General features: G+C 43.9%; 1 protein-coding gene across 1 annotated transcript; it reads left to right on the top strand.

The window, feature by feature from the left end:
* Window positions 1-6,711: 6,711 nt before the first annotated feature.
* Window positions 6,712-16,597, top strand: CDK1 (cyclin dependent kinase 1). The gene is made up of 8 exons (XM_074924312.1): window positions 6,712-6,736; window positions 7,787-7,837; window positions 9,267-9,423; window positions 10,499-10,622; window positions 12,057-12,227; window positions 12,787-12,950; window positions 13,081-13,222; window positions 16,343-16,597. The coding sequence occupies exons 2-8, from the start codon at window positions 7,801-7,803 to the stop codon at window positions 16,454-16,456; spliced, it is 909 nt and encodes a 302-aa protein (XP_074780413.1). The 5' UTR covers window positions 6,712-6,736; window positions 7,787-7,800; the 3' UTR covers window positions 16,457-16,597.
* The last annotated feature ends 6,432 nt before the right edge of the window (window positions 16,598-23,029 follow it).

Here is a 23,029-nt window from a genome sequence, read left to right as displayed (position 1 = left end):
GATGGGGAAAAAAAGGGTCACAGCCCTCATGTTAGCTAAAAGAAAGTGTGAAGCAGGGCTGGTCACGTCTACCGAGGAGGGTACTGTCGCTGGCAGTGGCAATTAGCAGCTCTTTGGCTGAGCCACACTCTATTTTTATAAAACTCACATACCACACCATCACTGCATACCACCTTCCATCACTCTTTGGGAAGGAAACTATAAAGACTTAAATGAAATTTGCAGATTGTAAAAGAAAAATAACACCTTTTTTTTTTTTTTTACTTGAACTAAAAAGTGTTTTGTAGTTCTACTCTCACAGTTGATAGGAGGAGGAATTTTTAAACCAAATTTAAGTGTGATGTGTCCATGGAAATCCAGAGCCCATTTCCGCAGGCTTACATACCTCATTTGTCTCACCTACAGTCTTACTTGGAAGAACATACCTTCTTCTTGGCAGCTGGAATGATACCCAGAGGGAAGAAAAAGTTTACTTCTCTTACTTCAGAAGAGGTTTCAGGTCAGACTTCCTTGACAGAGGTTTGGATTTTAAATGTGCTACTGCAGTGCATTTGATCTGATAGAGCACAGCAGCAGGTGGCTGTTGTAAGATGAAAAAGGATAAACAGATAAGGAGCACAGAGAAAACCTGAGGTAATTGGGGAAAAAAAAAAAAAAAAAAAAAGGAGTATTTTTTGTTGAAATGAAACAGCTATACCAGCAAACAGATTTTTAGCCAGTCTAATTGTCTCCACCTGAGGAGGGTTGCTAATAGAGTTATTTATATTGCTACAGCTGTACTGATAGGGCCTTAAATTTGGACAAAACCCATGTGAATGGGGTGTGAGATTGCCTTGTTCAGCTGGAGGGCTCTGCTAACCAGTGCTCACCTCTGTCAGGGCTGGGAGCCGAACTCCAAAAGCAGCTCTGAACACCCCTCTCCTGCTCTCATACATCCAAACAGCAATTAAAAAGCAGTTTATTGGGTTCTGCCATTTTTCTTCATGGCTTGTAAGCCCTGTGAAATGCAAAAACTAAAATCAGGAAGCAGCCACCTTTTCCTAGGGTTGGTTTCGCAGGGGTCGGCAGTGAAAGCTTTGCCCAGCTGAATTTAATGGGTGTTTTGCCAGTGACTTCAGTGGAATCTGGCTTTGTGCCCAGATGCTCTAGAGAAACAAAAGGTGCTTTTTTTTTTTTTTTTTTTTTTTTTTTTTTCCCCTCCACCCTGGCTTGGTACATATGCCCTGTTCACCTTTCTCTTTCAATTACAATTATTAAAATAAACCCCAGGTTAGGCATTTCTCTAGAGGTTTGTATGTAACCGGCTGTGTGTTCCACGATAAAGGAGGGGCTCTAGTGACAGTGAAGCATTCCCTACTGTGGGACAGGACTTCAACAAAGCCAGACCTGGGGGAAGGTTTCAAACTTTATATCCAGGGATCACACAATTTCAGCCTCTGGAGGCCAAGCCCAATGCTCTCAGGGGGGGAACTCTGCGTGTCCCTCTGCTCCCTGTGTGCTCGCTCCTCTTCATGTACCCCTGCAAGGTTCAGGGTAAAACTTCCCCTGGTTTCAAATTCAGCCAAGGTTTTCTCCGGAAAGATACAGGCCCATGAATAACCACCACGCTGGCATTTCCTTCTATCTACAGTTTCATTATTTGAAATGAAGGCATGGTTTATGATATTTTCATTATTGTAATCGTATCAATGTTTGGGGGTTTTTTTAGGTAAAGTGGTTTAGTGCATGCTACACACTATGCTACAAAAATGATACTTAAAAATAATTCGAACCTAAATTCAAGTACTTTAAATGCATTTAAAATATTTATATTCATGCTTTCAGTAGACAGTTACAATTTAATTCTTTTTTTCTTAGCGGGTTCCATTCTTTTGCTTTAAACTCAAACAGTTTTCAGGAGCTTTTTGCTTTCTGGCATCCTGACAAAATGCTAATACAGGGCAAGAGCAGCAGAGGACTTCTCCATGTCTCTTAATAGTGGGAACTGTCCTGCATAACAAGAGGCATTTAAGAGGTTAAATGCATCACCTGAGCTATGCATTAAAGAGATATCATTCCTCTAATATTATCTTGCTTTCCTAAATGCTACTAAATCTTTCCTGCTGTACTTTTGCATTGACATACTAACAAAATAATCTTTTGTTTCTGATAAATGTTAAAAGAACCAATCAGTGTTTGTATTTATCTGCTTCTGAGTACAGTGAACTCAACTCATTTTAGATACCCTCACTGGTATTCACAAACCAGCTGACCTTTTTTAATCACAGCATTATGTAAAAGACAGAATACACTTTCTCTCTTCCTTACAGTGATGTTATTGCTGAGGAGAATATGATTAATATACGAAAGACAAGACGATTCTGACTCTTGCAGCTGCCCTCTACTCGGCATAGAAGGAATTGTTTGGAGTATTACACTGGGTTCTTAGCCACAAATACAGCTGTAATACTATAATCTGAGCTTGGCATTGTAGGTCTGATGCTATATGCCTTGCACAAATAGCACTGCATTTCAGGCAAGTGGAAGTTTGGGATGCTGAAGAGGTTTTACTATACCTGCCTGTTGTCCATTTATATAAATAAAGTGGTAATTAATGTTGTATTGTTAAGGCAGGCTATACTCCTTTGCTATTTGAGTTTTCCCTTGGTTTTGCACTTGAATCCGTGTTTTGCTGTAAAGGGGAGCAACCGTCCTAGGGAGTCCCACATCTCTCTATCTGTGACTCGGTTGTCAGAAGGCTCACTGCTACTATTCCTTCAAGCAGAACAGTAAATTCTTTCAGACACAAAAGTCAATAGTTACATCACTCATCTCGAGCAGTATTATTAGGTACAGCCATGTCTAAAGCAATGATCAACCTGAGATAAGCACTATCCAGTCAGAAAGGAGATGTGCTAAGGATGCACAGGCAACAGCAAGAGGGAGGAAAACGCTGGGTAAGCAGAACTGTCAGGCTGATATTTGACAAATTAATGCCATGACAGGTCTATCCTTAGATATACTCTGGCTTATAAGCAAGCTGGCTAGAGCTTACTGTTATACAGAGAGGGACGGAGGAAAGTGAGTGTGGAAGGTGTGAGCATGGAGCACGTAGCACCTCTGTGGGTGTACGTGGAGTTACGCTGTGCACCGCTGTGCTGTGAAGTGACAGGGATGAGCTGGAATTGGCACAAGCTGCTGTTGGTCAATACTCACCCCCACAGCCACTGGGCACTCTTAGCACGCACTGAGGGCGAAGCAACCTCTGCTGTTCTTGAAGCAAACCACCGCACACAGCGGCGTTCTCGGTTGCTGTAAGGTGTTGGCACGTGGCTGCTAGTCCACTGAACGCGGAGACTACAGCAAAATAATTTCCCTGAGCTGCTTCCTTGTGATTAATCCAGCACAATTAGTGCACTAAGGCAGCATCACAAGAGCAGACGTGAAGGCAGGGGCAGTTATGCTGGGCTTCGAGTGCAACAGCAACCAGGCAGGTCTCAAAGCATCCGCTTCCTCGGTTTTTTCTAAGGTATCAGAAGAGGCCAAACCTGTCAGCTCAGGCAGCAGTCGAGGGGACCGCTGCCTCGCACAGATCACAGCGTTGTATGCTGCTGGCTCGCAGAGCAGTCTCCCGGCACCTGAAACTGAAGAAAGGCTACCAGGGTAAGAGACTGCTGCTCTCCTTTGCCCAGCTTTCCTTCTGGTGCCTCCTGGGCTTCACCACTCAAAACCGACAAGGCAATGGGATATATGGAAAAAGAGGTATTCTTAAAGAATCTGACAATTCAGTGAGCACTCTGTGAATGAACAGTTAAGTGTGCGACAAAACGACTGTATGAGCACAACTAGGAAATATTTCTGTATATTTAAACTAAAGCTGGTTAAAACTGGGAAAAAAAAAAAAAAAGAAAATGTCACTTTCAAGAAAATTCAGATCAGTGTATTCAGTACTTTCCAACACAGTATATTTTATATATAAATATAATCTGTATGTATTTTAATGTAATTTAATTTATATTACTAAATGTTCATGATACTGCTACCTCCCCCCCCCCCTTGAAGTTAACTAAGGTTACCATATGTCTGGGATTTCCCAGACATGTTTTCTTTTTATCTGAAGGAAAAGGTGGACTTTGGCCACCTTCCTAAGGTCTCTGGGCAAGGATTAGTCCAGCAGAGTCAGCGGCAGTAGCTTGGGTGCTGTGCTGGCTACAGAAGACAATCCCCCCCGGCCGTGGAGCACCCACAGCCTGATGGTGCTGCCCGTGCAGAGCCAGGCCGAGGGACATGAGGGACACGTCAGCACACTTGGCCTGAGCCCACAGCCAGCCCACCTGCGTTACTGACCGTGGGCTGGCCTGGCTGCCTTGGACTCCTTGCACACATAGGGAAGAGTTTCTCCGTGCCTGTGCAGGGCAGAGCAGGTTGGACTCTCTTCCCGTGAACTGCACAAAACGTGAGGCCGTATCCCCATCTGGGGTTTTCCAGAGATACAAAAGCCTTGTTCTAGGCTGGTAAATCTCTGGCAAGTGCTGGGGATACCCACTTCAAGGTAAACAGAAACCTGTACAGAGCATGCGCACTGTATGCTGCAAAAATTCCCCAGGAGGGAGGGGAAAGTGGAGGATTTTTACCCCTGAAGTGTATGTGTGTTGGGGGGTACAAGCTGGACGAGCTGCCTCTTGCCTTTGCCATGGGCTAGGGGAGAGCAGAATAAAGTGCACCATAAACAGTCCTGCCTGCTGGAATCACCCACTCAAAGAAATGCTTTTAGGGGAGAAGATGCACAGTTTTGTATACAGCAGCCTGCCCTGCTTACATTGAAGAGGAGCAGGGAAGCTGTCCTTCAGGGATGTTGTAAACTTGTGCAATGAAGTAATTAAAAAATGCAGTTACATCAACAATGTAGAGTGGTGCTTGTACCTCACTCCTGCAGGGACTGTAGGTTTCCAGAGGACCCTGTTGGTCCAGGACTGTGGGTGCTGATGAGAAATAGGTGCCAGAGTGCATCAGCAGCATCACAGAATCCACAGTGAAACCATCCTGCAGGGGAAAGACCCATAAAACTAGAAACACATTTGCTTTGCAAATCTACTTAGCATTGAAGTTTCTAAGTAACACAATTTTGCCATGTTTGGAATAGTATTTTCCCAGGCTTTTTTTTTTTTTTTTTTTTTTTTAATATAAGTGTATTGTGTTACTACAACCCTGGGTACCGATAGAGCGAGGTCGCAACTGCCAGAGTACTCCCTGAGCAAAGCCTGCAGGTGCCTCTCTAGTTACATCCCTGACCTTCTTCTGGAAGCCGTGATAGCATAGGGACTAATTGTTCTTAATTTGTGAGCAGTGACACAGAACTTTAATTTGCTTACAGACATATGTCCCGGCTTCTGAGGAATTAAGTTACCCAATGACCTTTTATTGATGCGTGTGCTTTAAAACCAACTTCAAAAGTCACAGCAGTACTTCACAGATCAGCACCCTTGTAGCCAGAAATAATGAATTTATGCTTTGGCTGGCTGTGGTATCAAAATCTAAAAGACTGGCCTGATTAAAAGGAGCAGCTGCAGACACAAGCCTAGCTTGATTCAAAGATTCCCCACACCATGCAAACAACCTAATACGTTATTTGAGCAGCAACCAGTTCACCCATTAGCACCAGCCCAACACAGCCCATGGCCTGAGTGCCTCAGTGTCTTGAGATGTGAGCAAAAAGGCTTTAGGGCAGTGGTTCTCAGCCTGTGGTCTGCCCCAACGTCATCACCGGGGGTCCGTGAAGGCTTAAAGCAGGGTTGGGGAGCATCCAGCCCAGAAACATTTGGTCTGGCCCCTGGCAAGCACTGCGCCTCCTTTTCCCACAGCCCCCTCCCCTCAACGCTCCTCTCACAGCCAAGCCCCTCCACCACCCCACGCCTGCCCTGGTGCCCCAGTATATTCCGTGCCAGTACGGTCAGCGGGACCCACTTCAACCAGGCAGTTTTTCTCTTAAAGACGTGTTCTTAACCCAACGGCCCTCCTTAGGGCCACAACGGGGCTGAAGCCTGTTCATCCAAGTGGTGGCCCTGGACCCGTGAACAAAAATATATGGTGACTGAACACAGACAAACAAGGGGGGAGGTGAGAAGAACTGTCAAAACTTATCATCACGTTTCGTGTAAAAATTGGCATCAAACTCGGAATTAGCACGTTAAAACACCATAAAATGGGCTGTTTGAGCAAGAAGAGTGTCGATGCTGTTGCTTTAAATTCATATGGAATCATTGCAATAAAGATTACAGTAGGAGCGTGAGCAGTAACAGATTAATTTATTTCCCCTTCTCCCCAAATTTGAAGACCCTTCGTGAGAAGACTGAAGTAACTATTTGATGCGGGGTAGTGCCTTAAATCTTGAATTAAGTCTTGGTGGTCCGCGGCCACAGAAGGTATTTAGAGGGGGGGTCCGTGGTGAAGGAGAGGTTGAGAACCCCTGCTTTAAATACCCTCCCGCGCTCCCGCAGCCTCCCTCGCACCGCCCACGAACCAAGCAGACGCCCTCAGCTTGCCGCGCCCGGCCGCACCGGTTCTACCGCGGGGGCAGAAGCCGCCCTTGGGCCTCGCTTTGGCGCCGCCGCAGCGGCGCGCTCCGATTGGCCGCTTTGAATCATCCCGGCGCGGCGCCATTGGCGGCTGGCGGCGGCGCGCGGTTAGTTCGAATGCGCCGGGCCCGCCCCCAGCCAGCCCGGCGGCGTCCCGGCGGCGGCGAGCGGCGGCTCCTCAGGTGAGGGCGAGCGGCGGCCGGCGTGGCGCTGCGGGGAGGTGCGGGGGCCCCAGCCCGGGCGGGCCGGTGCTGGCCCCGCGGGGGGGCCGGGCGGGCCGCTTGCCCGCGGCCGGTGGTGCGCGCGGACGCGTAACGGCCGCGGGGGGAGGTTGGTCGCCTTCCCCTCAGCCCGCGCCGGGCCCGGGCTGAGCCCGCTCCTTCCCCCCCCCCCCCCCCAGGCCCGGTGCTCCCCCGCTGGGGCCGCCGTTAGCCCTCGCCCCGCCGGCGGAGGGGTCCCGCGGCCCCCCCGGCACAAGGTCGCCCGTGGGGCCTGGGGGGGCGGGCAGGGCGGGGCGGCAGCTCCCCGAGGGGGTGCGGGGGGGCTTCCCGGCCCGGTGGCGGTTTCGGGGTGTCGCGGCCGGTGGCAGCGGGGCAGGAGGGGGACCCAGGCGGAAACGGGCTCTTGAGCTGGGCAGCGCGGTTAGCGGGCGGGGGGCGAGCCCGGCCTCGGGAGCCTCCCTGGAGCCGTCGGTAGCCACATGCCCGCTCGCTCCCTCGGAACGCTCCCGGCCCTGCGGCAGAGCTCCGCTGTGCTCAGCGCGGGAGGGCAAGAGCAGCACGGAGTTGTGAACTGCCAGTCCCAGCAGGTGCCGATGCCCTCCACTACCCTCTGCCTGTTAACGTGGTTGAGCTATGTAGCTCTGAAGGTACTGACCAAATGGTATCGGGCTTCTGCTGCTACCATCAACCCCTGTGATGGCTTTGATGGGTAACTAATGAGTAACTATACAGAACTAGTGAGTAGGGTGTGTTTTCTCGGTTGCTTGGAGGAGCTTTTTTCACAAAAGAATCTTTTCCCTTTGAGTTGGTGCCCACTCATACTCTGGGATGTAGTTTTTCTAGTTGGAACCCTGAACCTGTATTTTTGTTGAGGAGAAGGGTGAGTATTCCATGTTATATCCTAGCTGCTTAAGACAAAACTGTCTTCTGAAGATTTGGCCTAACTTCAGTGACTTTGCTGCATTCAGAACAACTGTTCACCCTCATGGCTTTTTTTCCTGTTCATTTCAGGGATAATTATAGTTATGGAAGATTACACAAAAATAGAGAAGATTGGGGAAGGTAAGTATGGAGAATGGTGAGCCTCGTAAGTAAGAATGGTGAGCTCTGCAGTTGGAGTTACCAAGTGCTGTAGAAGCTCTGTGCACTCTGGCTCTTAGAAGAACTGAGATTCAACTAACTGGCAAAATTACTGCAGTAATTATCTCTGTATGTAAAAGCTTTCAGACTGCCCTTCTGGACATGACGTGGTCTATTTGAAACAACTGATCGGTGTTGAGAAGTATCTGCCCTCATACTGATGGCTGACGGTGTAATTCTCCGCCAGAGGGAAATAAAATGTGGTCTGAAGCCTGAGACCAACTTTTCAATTTAGGAAGCTCCTCCACTCCTTTGCATATGAACTTGTTTACCAGTTGCTCCTGAAGTTGTACTTGCGTGATATACTTATTTTGCTCAAACCTGCTGGTAGGGAGTAGTGGTTTGTGGATTGTTCTGCCTGGGTTATATCCAGTCAGTACACTTGTCAAAGGAAAGAGCAGACTGTAAACCTCTGTGGAGAAGTGAACGTTAACAGTAATTTGGTATAAGGCACTAAGAAGGTGGCTTCAATGCATATGTTAGTCCCAACCCACCTTTCACTGGAAATCCAGCCTCTGTTAGATGTAGAAGTCAGTGTGGTTTATAACGCTTTAGCCTTTTGTAGACTTTAGAATCTGCAATATGTTACTCTGTAAGGTAATTGCAAAATGGGTGGGTTTGGATCTTAAAGCAAAGCTTCGTAACTGAAGCCTTGAGCATGAATCTTCCTGAAAGAAACTAGTTTGCTTGAACTTAATCTGAGGGATTAATGCTTTGAGAAGAGTGAAAAGAATATTTAAACTGTCTTGGTTTGCTGAAGGCTCTACTTCTGTGAACGATGAATAAAACAGACTATTGATTTGAGATTTACTACTGGTTCCAATTTTAGTTTCTGCTGAGACCCACAGCACTACCCTCTCTCCTGCACTGAGGATTGTGCTAGAGGTATTTCTGTAAGATCTGACCAATGGATGGAATAGATCTGTTGCAGAGGGAGTGCTACTTATTTTGCAGCTAAACCTTTAACATTTTAATATGATGTATCAATGACAAAATCATAACCCTCGGGGATGAAGAGGTATAGTAATCTTGCTTGAAAGTTAATCAACCTGAAACTCAAATAGTATCTGATTTTACAACTACATCTTCCAAATATTCAAGTTTCTCACTTAGACTACTAAGCACCTTGTCCTAACAAATGATACTGATTATGGGTGGCATGCTTCAAACAAAACTATTGCATGGTTAAACTGCCAAAACTAAGTAGCAGTTCATAATCAAGCCAAAAACTTAAAGCGAAAATACTTGATTTCAAGGACTCTTGCCTATGTTAAGCAGTTCTTATTTGCATTGACTTCTCTGTACCCGAAGCTGGTATTTCCTATATGCGTTTCACTGTCTTTTTGTTCAGGTACCTATGGTGTTGTGTATAAAGGTCGGCACAAAACCACAGGCCAAGTGGTTGCAATGAAGAAAATACGTCTAGAAAGTGAGGAGGAAGGTGTTCCAAGTACTGCTATCCGAGAAATTTCTTTATTAAAAGAGCTGCATCACCCCAATATAGTCTGGTATGCATATACTGGTATTTAGCTAAACTCTTTGAAGTGTAGGTCCCTTCAGATAAATTATTTTTCTGCCATTCTAGCGAGGCGAGAGCTACTCTGCTTAACACAGTGTCTACTTTGCAGCAAACAGCTATAGTCCCAAGTCCTGTGTTTATGCCAGTTTTCTGATTAAGACTTCCTCATGCTGCCTCTTTCCATCTAGGAATCTAACAATTTTTTTTGTTGACACAGTAATTTATATAAGTTATCTTTGGAGTGGCCATTGTCAGAATGGAGACAGCATACCTCATGAAAACTGGTTGAAGCTGTTACTTTAGTCAGGCTCAGAATTTTACTTGCCACCTTGGAATAGACCATTTGACTTCAGTCTTCTTACGTGAGCCTCTGTCATCAATCACTTCCTTGCAGTTTTGTGGCAGAGATTTACATGTTGCATTATGATGCTGTCATAACTGTCATATCTGAGCTATGAGTGAAGCTTCCATCAGTGACTTGACATGAAATCGATTGCAGCTATTGTCTTCCCCACAGAATATTTACTTGCTCTTTGATGCAGCAAAATACTTTCTCTAATGTGCCTTAAACTCAACAAGTTGCAGCCATGTAGTGTCTCTATGTATGCTTGGGTTTAGGGACCCTTATAAACTATTTAAAGATGGAGATGATACTTAAAACCCTGTGTAAGTTCTGCTGTCTGCTAGGTCCCTATTATAATATTCCCTTAAACCCTCCTAGTAATTCAGGCTCTGCTGTAGTAAAGCCAGCTTCAAACAGAAGCTAGGCACCAACACCCCCAGTTTCTTTTTGAAGGCAACAATGTTTTTTCCTCAAATTTCCTATGTCTGATACTAGCCATGAGGGAACACAAGTTTAAGAGGGGGCGTAGAGGTATTTATCTGACACTATTTCAGATAGACCTGATTTTCCAGATGACAGTATAACTCACTAAATCTTTGAAGACTGAAAGCTTTTATGGCTTTTGTAATAGGACCTTGGAAATGTCAGCTTGTATTCCTTTGAGAGGGGAAATGTAAGTCATTTGTTTTGCAATGGAGTTAATTGTATACTCAATTTTTAGTCTTCAGGATGTTCTTATGCAGGATTCAAGACTGTACCTTGTCTTTGAATTCCTTTCCATGGATCTCAAGAAATACTTGGATACTATTCCATCTGGCCAATATTTGGATTGTTCCCGTGTTAAGGTAATGAGGACAATTTCTTAATATCAGAGAAATTAATCTAAAGATGACCTACAAAGCTATAAGCAGCTCTTATTTTCAGTATAATTAACTCCTTGAGGAGAAATGAAAGGTTAAAGTGGTAGCTGTGGATAAGATGAATGTCACTTCAAATTCTTTTAATTACTGAAATTAAACTGCCTTAAACTAAGCTTAAGTAAAGAATTAATTTGTGTGGCTTTATAGAACCATAGAACGGTTTGGGTTGGAAGCAACCTTAAAGCTCATTTAGTCCAACCCCCCTGCCCCGGGCAGGGCCACCTTCCACTAGCCCAGGTTGCCCAAAGCCCCGTCCAACCTGGCCTTGAGCCCTGCCAGGGAGGGGGCAGCCACAGCTTCTCTGGGCAACCTGTGCCAGGGCCTCACCCCCCTCACAGGGAAGAATTTCTTAATCATGTCTGATCTAAATCTCCCCTCTTTCAGTTTAAACCTGTTACCCCTCATCCTATCCCTACACCCCTTTCCTGCAGCCCCTTTCAGCCCTGGGAGGCCGCTCTAAGGTCTCCCCGCAGCCTTCTCTTCTCCAGCTGAACCCCCCAACTCTCTCAGCCTGTCCTCACAGGGGGGGCTCCAGCCCCTGAGCATCTTTGTGGCCTCCTCTGGCCCCGCTGGAGCAGGTCCGTGTCCTTCTGCTGTTGGTGCCCCAGAGCTGGACCCAGCACTGCAGGGGGGTCTCACAGAGCAGAGTAGAGGGGGAGAATCCCCCCCCCTCGCCCTGCTGCCCACCCTGCTCTGGGTGCAGCCCAGCACACCGTTGCCTTTCTGGGCTGTGAGCACACGTTGCTGGCTCACAGTCAGTTTTCCATCCACCAACACCCCCAAGTCCTTCTCCTTGGGGCTGCCCCCCATCCACTGCTCACCCAGCCTGGGTTTGTGCTGGGAATTGCCCCGACCCATGGCAGGACCTTGCCCTTGGCCTTGTTGCACTCCATGAGGTTTGCAGGTCCCCCCTCTCCAGCCTGTCCAGGTCCCTCTGGATGGCCCATCCCTGCCCTCGGTGTGTGACCCCACCACACAGCTCGGTGTCAATCCCACTCAGTCCCACTGTCCCTGTCACCAACAAAGCTGTTAAACAGCGGCGGTCCCCACAGCCACCCCTGAGGAACAGCACCCCTCACTGCTCCCCACTGGGACTTTGTCCTGTTGATCACAACTCTGACTGCCAACATCGAGCCAATTCCTTATCCACTGACTCAAATCCAGGTCTCTCCAGTTTAGAGACAAGCATGTTGTGTGGGACAGGATGTTATGATTGACATTAATTCCATATCTGCAGTGCTTTGTACCTCCATTTGCTACTACTATGGGGAGAGGTAATGTAAGGGAATAGCTTGTGCTTCACAGTACTAACTTGCATTAAAGGTTACTCCTTTTTTTGTCCCACTTCATCCTTTCTAGAGTTACTTGTATCAAATCTTGCAAGGTATTGTCTTCTGCCATTCAAGACGAGTTCTGCACAGAGACTTAAAACCTCAGAATCTCTTAATAGATGACAAGGGAGTGATTAAGCTGGCGGACTTCGGATTGGCTCGAGCCTTTGGAATTCCAGTGCGGGTATACACTCATGAAGTGAGTGAGAACATCCTCTTGGTGATTTGGACAATGCTTACTAGTTTCCTGCTAATAACTGAATACAAAAGAGCTAAAAAAGAATCAGTTTTCCAAGTCAAAGTAACAGTATCAAAAAGCTGTATTTTGGTTTGGTTTTGGTCAGGGGCTTTCCATCTCCCTGACTGGCTTTACTCTAACGTTCCAAAGCATCCTATGAATCCCACTATTACTTTGACAGTGAATCAGATGGGGCAGAACTGTCTCATAAAGGCATTTTTACTTCACAAAGTACTCAGGTTTGAGGGTTTTCGTGGCTAGTTGCTAAAGGCTTCCTGCTCTTTGGGAAGTAGTGTAGGCAACTGCTTTGCTTGCAGTTGAAACTAGTGCAATGGAGTTCATTATGTTTGTCTATTAATGAAGTTTGAAACTGGTATTTTCAGTAAAACTTCTAGCACTGGTTATTATTTTAACAAAAAAACCCCCTGTGAATGCTGCTTAATAATGAATAAGCCATTGTGCTTGCAGTCAATTAGAGGACCTGATTCTATCAATGCATAAAAATATCCTTGTTCAATAGGTAGTGACACTGTGGTACAGGTCTCCAGAGGTGTTGCTAGGATCTGCTCGTTACTCTACTCCTGTAGATATATGGAGCATAGGTACCATATTTGCTGAGCTAGCAACTAAAAAGCCACTTTTCCATGGGGACTCCGAGATTGACCAGCTCTTCAGAATCTTCAGGTATGTCAGGCTGAACCTTTCCTTTCTACTTGGGCAGTATTGCACAGCGGTGCTGTGTGCTTATTAAAACCCTAATAGTGCATACAGATTTCAGACTAAACTGCTTATTCTTTTGCTTATGCTTGCACAGAGCTTTAGGGACCCCCAACAATGAGGTATGGCCTGAAGTGGAATCCCTGCAAGACTACAAAAACACATTCCCAAAATGGAAACCCAGCAGCCTTGGAACACATGTCAGAAACTTAGATGAAGATGGTCTCGATCTGCTGTCTGTAAGTAGTCTGTCTTAAACTGCTGATTAAGAAAACAAACAGGTCATTTCAAATACTCTAGAACACATTAAGCTATACTAATCAGTCCTGGCTCGAATGAAGATACAGAGATCTTCAAACTCAGCAGTGGTATGGGCTTTCATTCTTGTAGCACCAACATCTTCTGTGATGTTCACTCACTTTCATAAATAATCGATGAATAGACTACTTTCCATTAAGCAATTATTTCTCAGATTTTTTTCTACTAATACATCAGGTACAACTTGAAAATGAGGATGAGCTTTTACAAACAGGTCTAAGTGAAGTCTCCTGCCCACAAACTGTAGCTGTCACCTTCCTGGTGACAGCACTAATTGTGATGTGGCTGTATGACTGCTGATCCGGGTGGAAATGTTTTTCTTTTGTGGTAGCGTGTGGATTAATCTTGTTGGGCTCACCTTGGTTAAGCTTTCATGTTGGTCTTAACTAAATAAACAGTGATGGAAACAGCTGAATTTATCGATCGGCTGTGAAACCAGGGGCTTAGTTTAAATCAGCCTAGTGTCTGTTTCAATTGCCTTTAACCTTTGGCTGTGGTGGATTTAATCAATTGTTTGTTTTTTTTTTGGTGTAGTGTGAATTTACTTTAGTTCTGTGGCCATGCAGTTGAACTACCACACTAAGCTTTTATATGATAAGCTCTTCATCAGGCTTCTCCATTTACTGCTCTCCTAGCCCTTGTGCTGCCACTGGGCTAATTTAGATCACATCTTAGGTGTGATCTTGGGTGCACCTGAGTATTAAGAATGTACCTTGGTGACATCCTTTGGCTCTCTTAAAGCTGCATTTATACAGTGCAGACTTACATATGGGGGTGTGGGGTGGGTGCTCTATGTGTTGTAATATAAGCTGAAACTTCAGAACCATCTTGGTACAAGGGGAATCTTATACAGCAATCACCTGTGTAGCTTGCTCATGTTTTTAAAACACAAAGTAGTTCATTACCTATATGGTATGGCTACGGCAAAGTACTCTTAATGAAGTGGTGTTACCCAAGAAGCTCAAATGACCAGTTTCTCACAGCTTTACTTCGAGAACAGAGCCACAGTTCAGACTGAAAACCTGAACATTTGTTAAACGTAGTTTTGGATAGCTCTTTGAACCTTGTAGCAGTATTGTTTTAGAGAGATAACTGACTTAATTTGGGAGCAATTCCTGTGCCCACTGACAGCATCATTGTTAAATCAGTTTGAAGTAGAACTGTATTTGCAAAGTAAAAATCAATTGAACAGGCAAGTGAATCTGGTTGATGCAGTCGTAACTGGCCTGCTAAGTACTCATCTGAGCTTAGTTGTGGCTTCATTGTGTAAAAACACTATTTTGGGCTGCTGCTAATAAAGGCAAAAAAATTACTAGTTCCTCAAATGGTGTTAACACGATACTAACCAAATCATATTAAATTCTATAACATTTTGTATAGTTTTGTCTTAAAGTAATAAGTGTTGACATTTTAGCTCCCTCTTAATGCCTGGTGACAGTGGTATGGCTGAACTCTTGAGCATCTGGAATCCATTTAAGTTTCCTATGGCACTTTTAAGCCTAAAGTGGTGATATAACTTTTTAAAGGCAAGAGAACTGAATATTTCATTCTAGAGCACAAGCTCAGATGTGTCAATGAATATGTTAATTTATCCTTCTATAGACTACTGCAGATGGGAGTAGTATGTAAAATAGCTCTCTTTGAAAATGGGTTACATGGTCTTGTGTTAAGACCGATTGCTCGAGTGAGGTTGTAAGCTATAAGGCCTTCATAAGTGAGACGACTTCTGTGGCCAGCACTTCAAAGCGCTTAATGGCTGTCATCAAAAGCTTTGGTCTGTCAGACACTAAATTCCAGGAAAAGCTACGTTCCAGACTGCTCAGAGGAGAAATGGTCACTTCAGCTGACAGATTAAGTGCTGTACTCTCAAAGTCACAGCATCCCTTTTCCAGAGGAATTTGCCCCTTTTCCTCTGAGTCACTTCTAAGAGAACCTTGGATACCAGCACTAGCTATATAGGATGCTGTTGTCCTGGGCTGTAGCTAATGGGAACCTGTCACAGGGTAAAATTGGACATGCAAGGTTAAATCTAGAGACAGCGTTGCATTTGGCAGGAGTTCAGAGAATATAAATGCAAATTCAGTGGTTTAAATCAACTTGGAAGGCTCCCTGTCGGATGAAGTCTAAAGATAGTTAACTGTCAAGACTGAATACTGGGCAGAGTAATACTGGTTAAGCTTTTTTTCTGGAAGCCAAATTTGTTGGAATTGAGGAGAAGCAGCTGGTAGAATCCTGATTACATGAATTGGAAATGTACTTTCCTTTAAGGAGAAATAAAAGCAAAATGACTTTGCAGAGGCTTTGCTAGTTTTAGGTCTAGTAGAAAACTAAATGCTTCATTCCTCCTCTTTGTCCCCTTGCATAATATAAATTAAGTTTTTCTTTAAGCTGCTAGCAAAACAAATCTCTTGCCTGTTCTAGAAAGTTCTGAGGGCTATTTTAGTGTTTGTGGTGTTCCCTCTATTTGCTCCCATCCACTTTATTATTGAGGTCTTAAGTTGAAGTAACTTACTGCAAAGAAACTTGTTTTAAAACTGGGTTTCTTCAGTTCTACCTGCTTATATACTACTTTCCTGTTTGTATTCTGAAACAAAATACCAAGTGATCACTAACTGTACACAGCTGCACCAAGCGGAGTAGAAGCAGTTTGACATCAGTTTCTTCAATGCCAAGTGTAAAACCACTTGTCCTTGTAAGCATTTTTGCCTTTAACAGCCTAAAGCTTATTAATTTCCCTAAGTTGAGATTAGTAATTATTGCCTCTTGATGCCTGGTTCTGGATTTAGTGCATGTGGTAGCCTGATCCCTGCATGGGCTTAGTTATTAAATAAGAGAATAAATGTGTGTTCACTTTGGGATGTCATGTACTACCCAGCACTGACTTGCGGGTGGAAATAACCTCTCCTGTGAGAAACCATGGAACACAGGCAGAACTTGTCTTTATGGTTACTTGATTATTAATATGGTTAAATATCTACCTATTTAACATGATTTTAGTTCTCATTTCATGATGGTGTAAATGTATTTCCTTTTTCTTCCAGAAAATGTTAATTTATGATCCAGCAAAAAGAATTTCTGGCAAAATGGCCTTGAACCATCCATATTTTGATGACTTGGACAAATCCACTCTTCCTGCTAATCTGATTAAGAAATAACAGACCTTTGGACTAAATCAACTGGAGTGAAATAACTACAATTATTTTTAAGTCTTTGTAACTTGTTTGTCTGTCTGCTTTAAAATTGTGGCTGTGTTTAGTTTGTTTTGGTTTGTGTTATGTAAATATTAACCTATTAGTGCTGAGCTCAAATACAATGCAACTATTGCTGCCATTAATGCAGTGGACTTTATATAAATAAAGCTTTAAATCCAGTGGACTGAACTTAATTTTCACCCTATGGGTGCTCTACAAAAGGATTCTGTTTTCTTTGGAATGTGCTGGTAAGGTACTACTTGTCTAAAAAAAAGTGTCTAACCTGAACGACTTAATTCCTGTTCTTGATATGATAGGAAGATATCATAGGGAATTCCTCTGAAGTCTGAGCTGTTTCACTATAACATCAGTTAAAATTTTACTTGAGTGTGGCAATCAACATGCCAAAGGTCATGTCAATTGAGCTATTTTCAGCTTGAGAATTGGAGCTTACTACTTAAGCCAAAAAGATGGCCAAACTTGGTTTAGGGTTTGAGTTTTTGGAGGTATTTGTAAATCAGCGTTTGGAAAAAAACACACCTTGCTCTGTCTGCTGTTCTGTTACCTTGAAGGCTCCAGAATTTATGTAGATCTTGGCATGCTAACCTGTGAATTGGCATAGTTCCAACTCCTGGACCAGTTCAGGTATATCTTAAACTTGATATGGACTGTCTATAGACCAGTGTAACTGCTTAACCAGGGCCCCTTCCAGCTGCTAATAGTATTCTCAGATTCTTACTGAAGGAGAGCCCCTGGATTATTTTTGTATTTGGAAACTAGTCTTGTCCTCCTGTAGGAACAGTCAAGTGAATGTTGACTTAACACGACTGCTAGGAATTGTAATCATAGATGATTCCCCATGATTAAAGCGGGAGCTTTCTAAAGATCCCCAGCATTTAACTTTACGGGTGAGAGTATTGTTAAAAAAAAAAAAGTCAAACAAAATTTAAAGGCATCTACTAATAATGGATTTACAATTGCTACCTCTAGTCTTGGCTTTCAAATCCATCCCTAGGGATGGGATGCACATCTGTCTTAAGTTTTATTGGATCTAAGCACTGTGCTGTTTCTTGCTGGTTAGGGGCCAAAGCTTACAGCAAAGCATGGAATAATAACGAGAGTATTTAAGTTTCCAAATCAGGCATGTGAAAGGAACAAAATGCCCTCTTCTTCTGACAGTGAGGTTTAAGAGCCCTGTCCCACAGCTGCTGAAGAGACTGAAACAAAAGCACTGGACATGATGACAGCTGCTTATTGTGTCTATGGATGAGAAACCAAAGGTACTAGTGTTAGACCTAGTTCTTGCCAACAAGTAGCACTTTTAGATGTAAACAGAACTTGGTGTTAGAATTGTTCTCTGCAGAGAGGTTCTTAAACTTTAGAACCATCTGGATACTGTCAGCTTAATAGAATCATTTAGCAGTGGAGAGCCAAGGAGGATTTTGAAAATGATTATACAGAAAGTTAATTGGAGGCAGAGGAGAAGATTGCTATGGCTGCCTCCTATTAATGCCAGTGATGGGATACAACTTCAAGAAAAATTAAACTAGGGACCTAATTTATCTGCTTTTGAATATAGTAACGACATGAGCTTTACAGGCCAGGGGATAGTATTGCTGGTACCTTGGTGTAGAAAATCAAGGGAAACCTGCTAGTAACTGCTCTAAAATCAGAAGTTATCTAAGCAAATACTGGGGATCTTAACATTTAGTTTGTCTTTTCCTAGTGGACAGACCTGTATTTAAGACTTCAGCTAGGCAAACTCAGATTTTCCTTGCAATACTGGTAAAGGCCTCTTCTTGTCATCTAAGTACTAGTGTCTGTCTCAGTTTCAAGTGATACAGTGAATACTTTAGCCTATCTTAGCTAAAAGATTTTGCTACTCAAATTTCTGAAGAAAGCTTGTTTAAGCTTCTTAAAACAATTTACTACAAGTCTGCAATCTTTCTTGGTTACCCAGGCACTGCTATGCCTGGTGGTGTAACAGCCCTGAAGGAACTGTTGTAGTACCCTGAAGAAACAGAGAAAGGAACAGAAGTGTCCCCGTGTGTCTGAGGTCAGATAAGGTGGTGAACATCATACCTAAAGACAAGATTCATTTAAATAGCTCCATTCCAAAATACAGTGCAAAGTTCTCAATGATGCAAATATCTTAATGGAAAATACTTTGTAACTGCCCAACTGCCTGGACCTGGTATGTGGAAGGTTTGTGATGCTCGAGTTTCAGCCGTCTGAAACTCCAGTTTATATTGGTGAAGACTTGAGGTGCCTTGCACTTTGGGCATTTACCCCATGGGGGGTAATAACTGGCAGCTCTATTTACTGGTAGTGCTTTGCCTGTGTATTGTGAGAATTGAATTGCTGCCGTACGTTTGTCCTTCAATTGAAGACGCTGTAGTGCTTGGCAGGGTTTCACCGGTTCCTAACGTTTATTAGGATGTTTAGACAATTGAATTGTACTAAACTAGCGGTTGGATATGGGCCCACCAGGCAATAGCTAGCATATTTTTCATAGCTGTAGATTGGCTGAAAATAGAAAACATTGTACTTTTTCTGAAGTTACTAAAAGTCAATGTATTGTGTGGGGTCCGTTCCCCCCCACTACATGTGCAGTAGATTTAGAACAAAGTTACTTCATAATTAAATCACTGTTATTACTAGTAAATAATATCACTTGGATTTAAAGGTACCTTTATGGGCTTCTGCAGTGACGGTGAGCATCCAAAAGCTCCACAAGTTTGCAGTAGCTTTCTTCTGAGTGTTGTAAGAACGGGGGTGGAATTACTTTATTTAAAAGCAGTTGGCTCTTGGTTGAAATCAAATTCCATAATGCTGCATCGGTATCACCCCTGGTGCTATGGCTGCTGCTCTGTAAACAAGTTTTCTACCAGAGCACAGGCAAGCCCCAGCAGCGAATAATAAACTTAACTTGCTGTTTTACGGAACTTGCTTGTCCTCCAGCCCGTTAGAAAGTAGTTCAGATAAAGTTCAGTGTATACAAGAATGGGATTTTACACAGCATCAAGTTAGGATTTTGGCGGGTTTTTAAAGTTTCCAAGCGTTAGCAAGATTTGTTCTCTTCAAAATAGCCAACCACCTACTAGATACTTGTAGACTGAGCTCAGCTGCTTTTATTTTACTCAGACATAATTCATTTTAGTAAGAATATGTTATTGCCATCTGCTGCCTTTAAAATTAGTGGCTCTTAAAAATAGAGATTTTACAGGGAACAAAGAAAAAAGGAAGAACTTTACTTTCTAAATCCCCATCTTGGATGGGGTAAATACTGTAAAAGCTGATGTAAAAATAAACCTGTACCTCTGTGTGCTGGTGCAGATGCCAGGGCCAGCAGTGGTCCTTCCTGGGCCCGTGCTTCTAGCAGTGCCCTTATGCTGCCCTGTTCAGTTCATCCAGTTTAGTTTGAGCCGGTACAGCAGGGTTAGCTAAGGTTAACCTGTTTCAAACAAAGCTTCATTTACGATCTGTTCTTTTCAAGTGACTTATCTTGTGGGTGTTTGCTTATCATTGTTAGGTGCCTTCATGGCACCTGGAACAGTGTCAGCAGATAACTCTTCCTCAAATTTCTGCTACTCGATGTGCAGAACTAATCTCTTCATGCATTTCCCTTTTATCCAGATTCTCTCTCATTTGACAGTGCTTAGCAATTTGATCCTAACTGTGGTATCTCCTTCTTGCTTATTTTCTTGTCTTAAATATTCTCCCCTGTTATATACCTCAGCACTTTGAGTCACGTTTGGTTTTGAAAGTGTTTCTCCACTCTTATTCTTAAACCCCATTGGCTGTGTGTGCTGTTACAAATCATATTCTCTGCCCAGGATTTACTGGGGTAGGAGATGCCAGAAGTTTCATGAAAGAGAAAAGATAGTTCTAGGTAAAGGCAAGTCCAGAAAGATTATCAGCCAGCACTTCCCACCCCTAGGCTGGATGCTCTGCGTTAGCATGTGCCGTTTTAGAGTCGCCATGGGGGCTGAGGCAGAGAGGGCTGTCTGGATTTGTCCGAGCGATTTGTCTGGAGGAGAACAAAATTTTCACTCTTAGGTCCTGTAGTTCAACACAATGGTGTTTTGGGGGTTGGTTTTTTCTTGTGAGGAGAGGCAGGAAGAGTTCTTGGGGGGGATCTGAAGGAGGAACTGTTGTTAATGGGAAAGAAGGGGTTTTTCTAAGCAGGTAGGGGGCTGCTGCAAGCACAGGACAAAAGAAATGCAGGCAACAGAAAGAATGCAAGGAAAAAAAAAAAAAAAAAAAAAAAGGCAATCTGTAGGCAAAGAATGGTGTGAAAGACATGTGAGAAGTTTCCTAAATACTTTTTCACTGGAGAAAGCTTTCAGTCTGAGACTCTTGCTCTATCCTTTCTGGTCTAAACCTGATGTCATAACTCTTCCAAGGGCAGTGTAGCTGAATTGATCTCTAACTTAGAAAAGAAAACCAGCACTATTTAAATCTGAGTGGGAGCTGGAAAGCCCCTTATAGAGGGAAAACTTTTTTTTTTTTTTTTTTTTTGCCTCTGGAAAGCAGAAGATCCTCAGAGCTGAGTCAGGAACTTCTTCCCCTCCTGAACTGCCCTGGCTTATGTTCATCAGCCTTGTGCTGTGCTTTTCCAGATGAGTCTGTGTGCTGTCTGTGGCACCCTGCTGCAGGGGGCTGACCTCTGCTCTGTCCCACTAACTTCTTGTTCCCAAAGCAGCATCTGTTTAAGGCTTCATCCGACATGACTGTTCTGAGCCTGGTCAGCAAGTTGCAGCTGATTTATTTGTAACCTGCCCTGTTGGTTCTACCAGCCCATCCGGTAATATTTGATTTAGAGGAAAAAAACCCAAACCAACCAACCCTCACCCACAATTTACCTACCTACCCAGCTCTGACAGAGTAAGGCTAAACATGGTATCTCATATTCCCTATCCATGTCCCTCACTTAGGTGGGTTATAGTTGTACCTAGAGCATTTGATAATATCAACCTCAGGGGCTGTAGAAATATGTTAAATCTCTGTCCCAACCCAAGTTACAACTAGTAGTAATTTGTCAGTACTAGGAAAGGACTATTCTCAATTTGAGCTGCTAAAGAAAAACTTCCAACGCTTAATACAACTGCAGTTACCAGAACCAGCAGTGAGTGGCAAAGCTGAGCCCTCTGGAACACCACGCAATTTGCCAGGGAACGGGAATGTCACCTGCTGCTTTACGCTGCATGCAGTTAGTGCCAAAGCAAATGAGCTTGAGGTCATGATGTATGTGACAAAAGGAACGAGGTTAATGGCTAAAAAAAGTCTTATTCAATAAAAGAGCATGCTGCACACCTCTGAACAATAGAAGTTGGGAAGCAGCCCTTACATGTAAGTCGGTTTCTGACTGAAGACTAAAGCTGCTGCTAACTCAATCGATGGAGCAGCTCAGGGAGGTACCAGGCTTTTAGGGGCTGAAGAGGCACTGCCTGGGGACAGTCCTGCAGCGGCTGGTAAATGTATGTTTGATCTAATTCTTATGGTGCTAAAAAAGAAGACTGACTTTAGCTGTCACTGCTGTGTGGAGACCTCTTGTCAGCATCCGTATAGTTTTCTTCAGGAGGGGACGTCAAACTATTGCGACATTGCTAAAAAGGATCCTGTAAACAATCTTCCCCTCTATTATTACCCGAGGAACCTCCTGTTTGTCCTGGAACGGGCACTACAAAGTGCTCCTTCCCTGCCTCATCTGTTGAAGCATGGGGTAGATGTGTGATTGACACTGGCCCAGAGGGGATGGGAAACGTACCTGCTGGTGTCATAAAGACGATACCTGTTCAGCCAGATTGCAGCTGCATTTGTTACACTTAACATTACTTTTAAGCAGCAAATAAAACTTCTGCAGCAAACAATTGAGAACTTAACAGCGTTCCTGCATCAGTGTCTGGGGTTACCTCAGAACAGGCACTTTTGATCAGCAGTATTTCCTGCTGGGTGCCGACAGACCTGCATGAAGACGTAGCACTGCTACCGTCTCTACTTGATTTCATTTCACATCCACTGTGCGAAGACTGAGTGAGAATAACGAAACACTGATACAGAGGCCATACTTCATTAAGCCTGACTATTCATTCCCAGCCAAGCTCCTTGCCTTATTTGCTGACAAGCTGCATCAATTTATGGGCTAATGTAAAAATTTCCCATTGCTTTGACCACGAGCTGCTCTGGTTTACATCTGCTGCCTCAATGCCTGATTTCAGGTAATGACTCAGTTTTGTTCCCACTGTGTGTTCCTGTATAAAGTATGGTTTCTCATGCAACTATCAGCAGGGTACCGGGTGTTCACCTCTGTTCTTGGGCATATTTTACTTCAGCGTGCTCTATTGGCTATTTCAATATATTCTCATTGTGTTTGAATCAATAGCAGTCTCTACTGATGCTGCTGCTAACTGATTGATTGACTGATCTCCAACATATATCCTGTACAGGTGACTGGTTGCCTTTAAAGGAAGAATTGGAAGTGGTAGCTGGTCTCTCCTAGTTGCTAAAGTGACAGGTATTATTCCTTTGGGGATA

This window comes from Athene noctua, chromosome 21, assembly GCF_965140245.1.
Source record: "Athene noctua chromosome 21, bAthNoc1.hap1.1, whole genome shotgun sequence".
NCBI classification, from domain to species: Eukaryota; Metazoa; Chordata; class Aves; order Strigiformes; family Strigidae; genus Athene; species Athene noctua.
The sequence above is the reverse complement of the archived record's forward strand: the minus strand, read 5'-3'. Positions and strand labels throughout refer to the sequence as shown.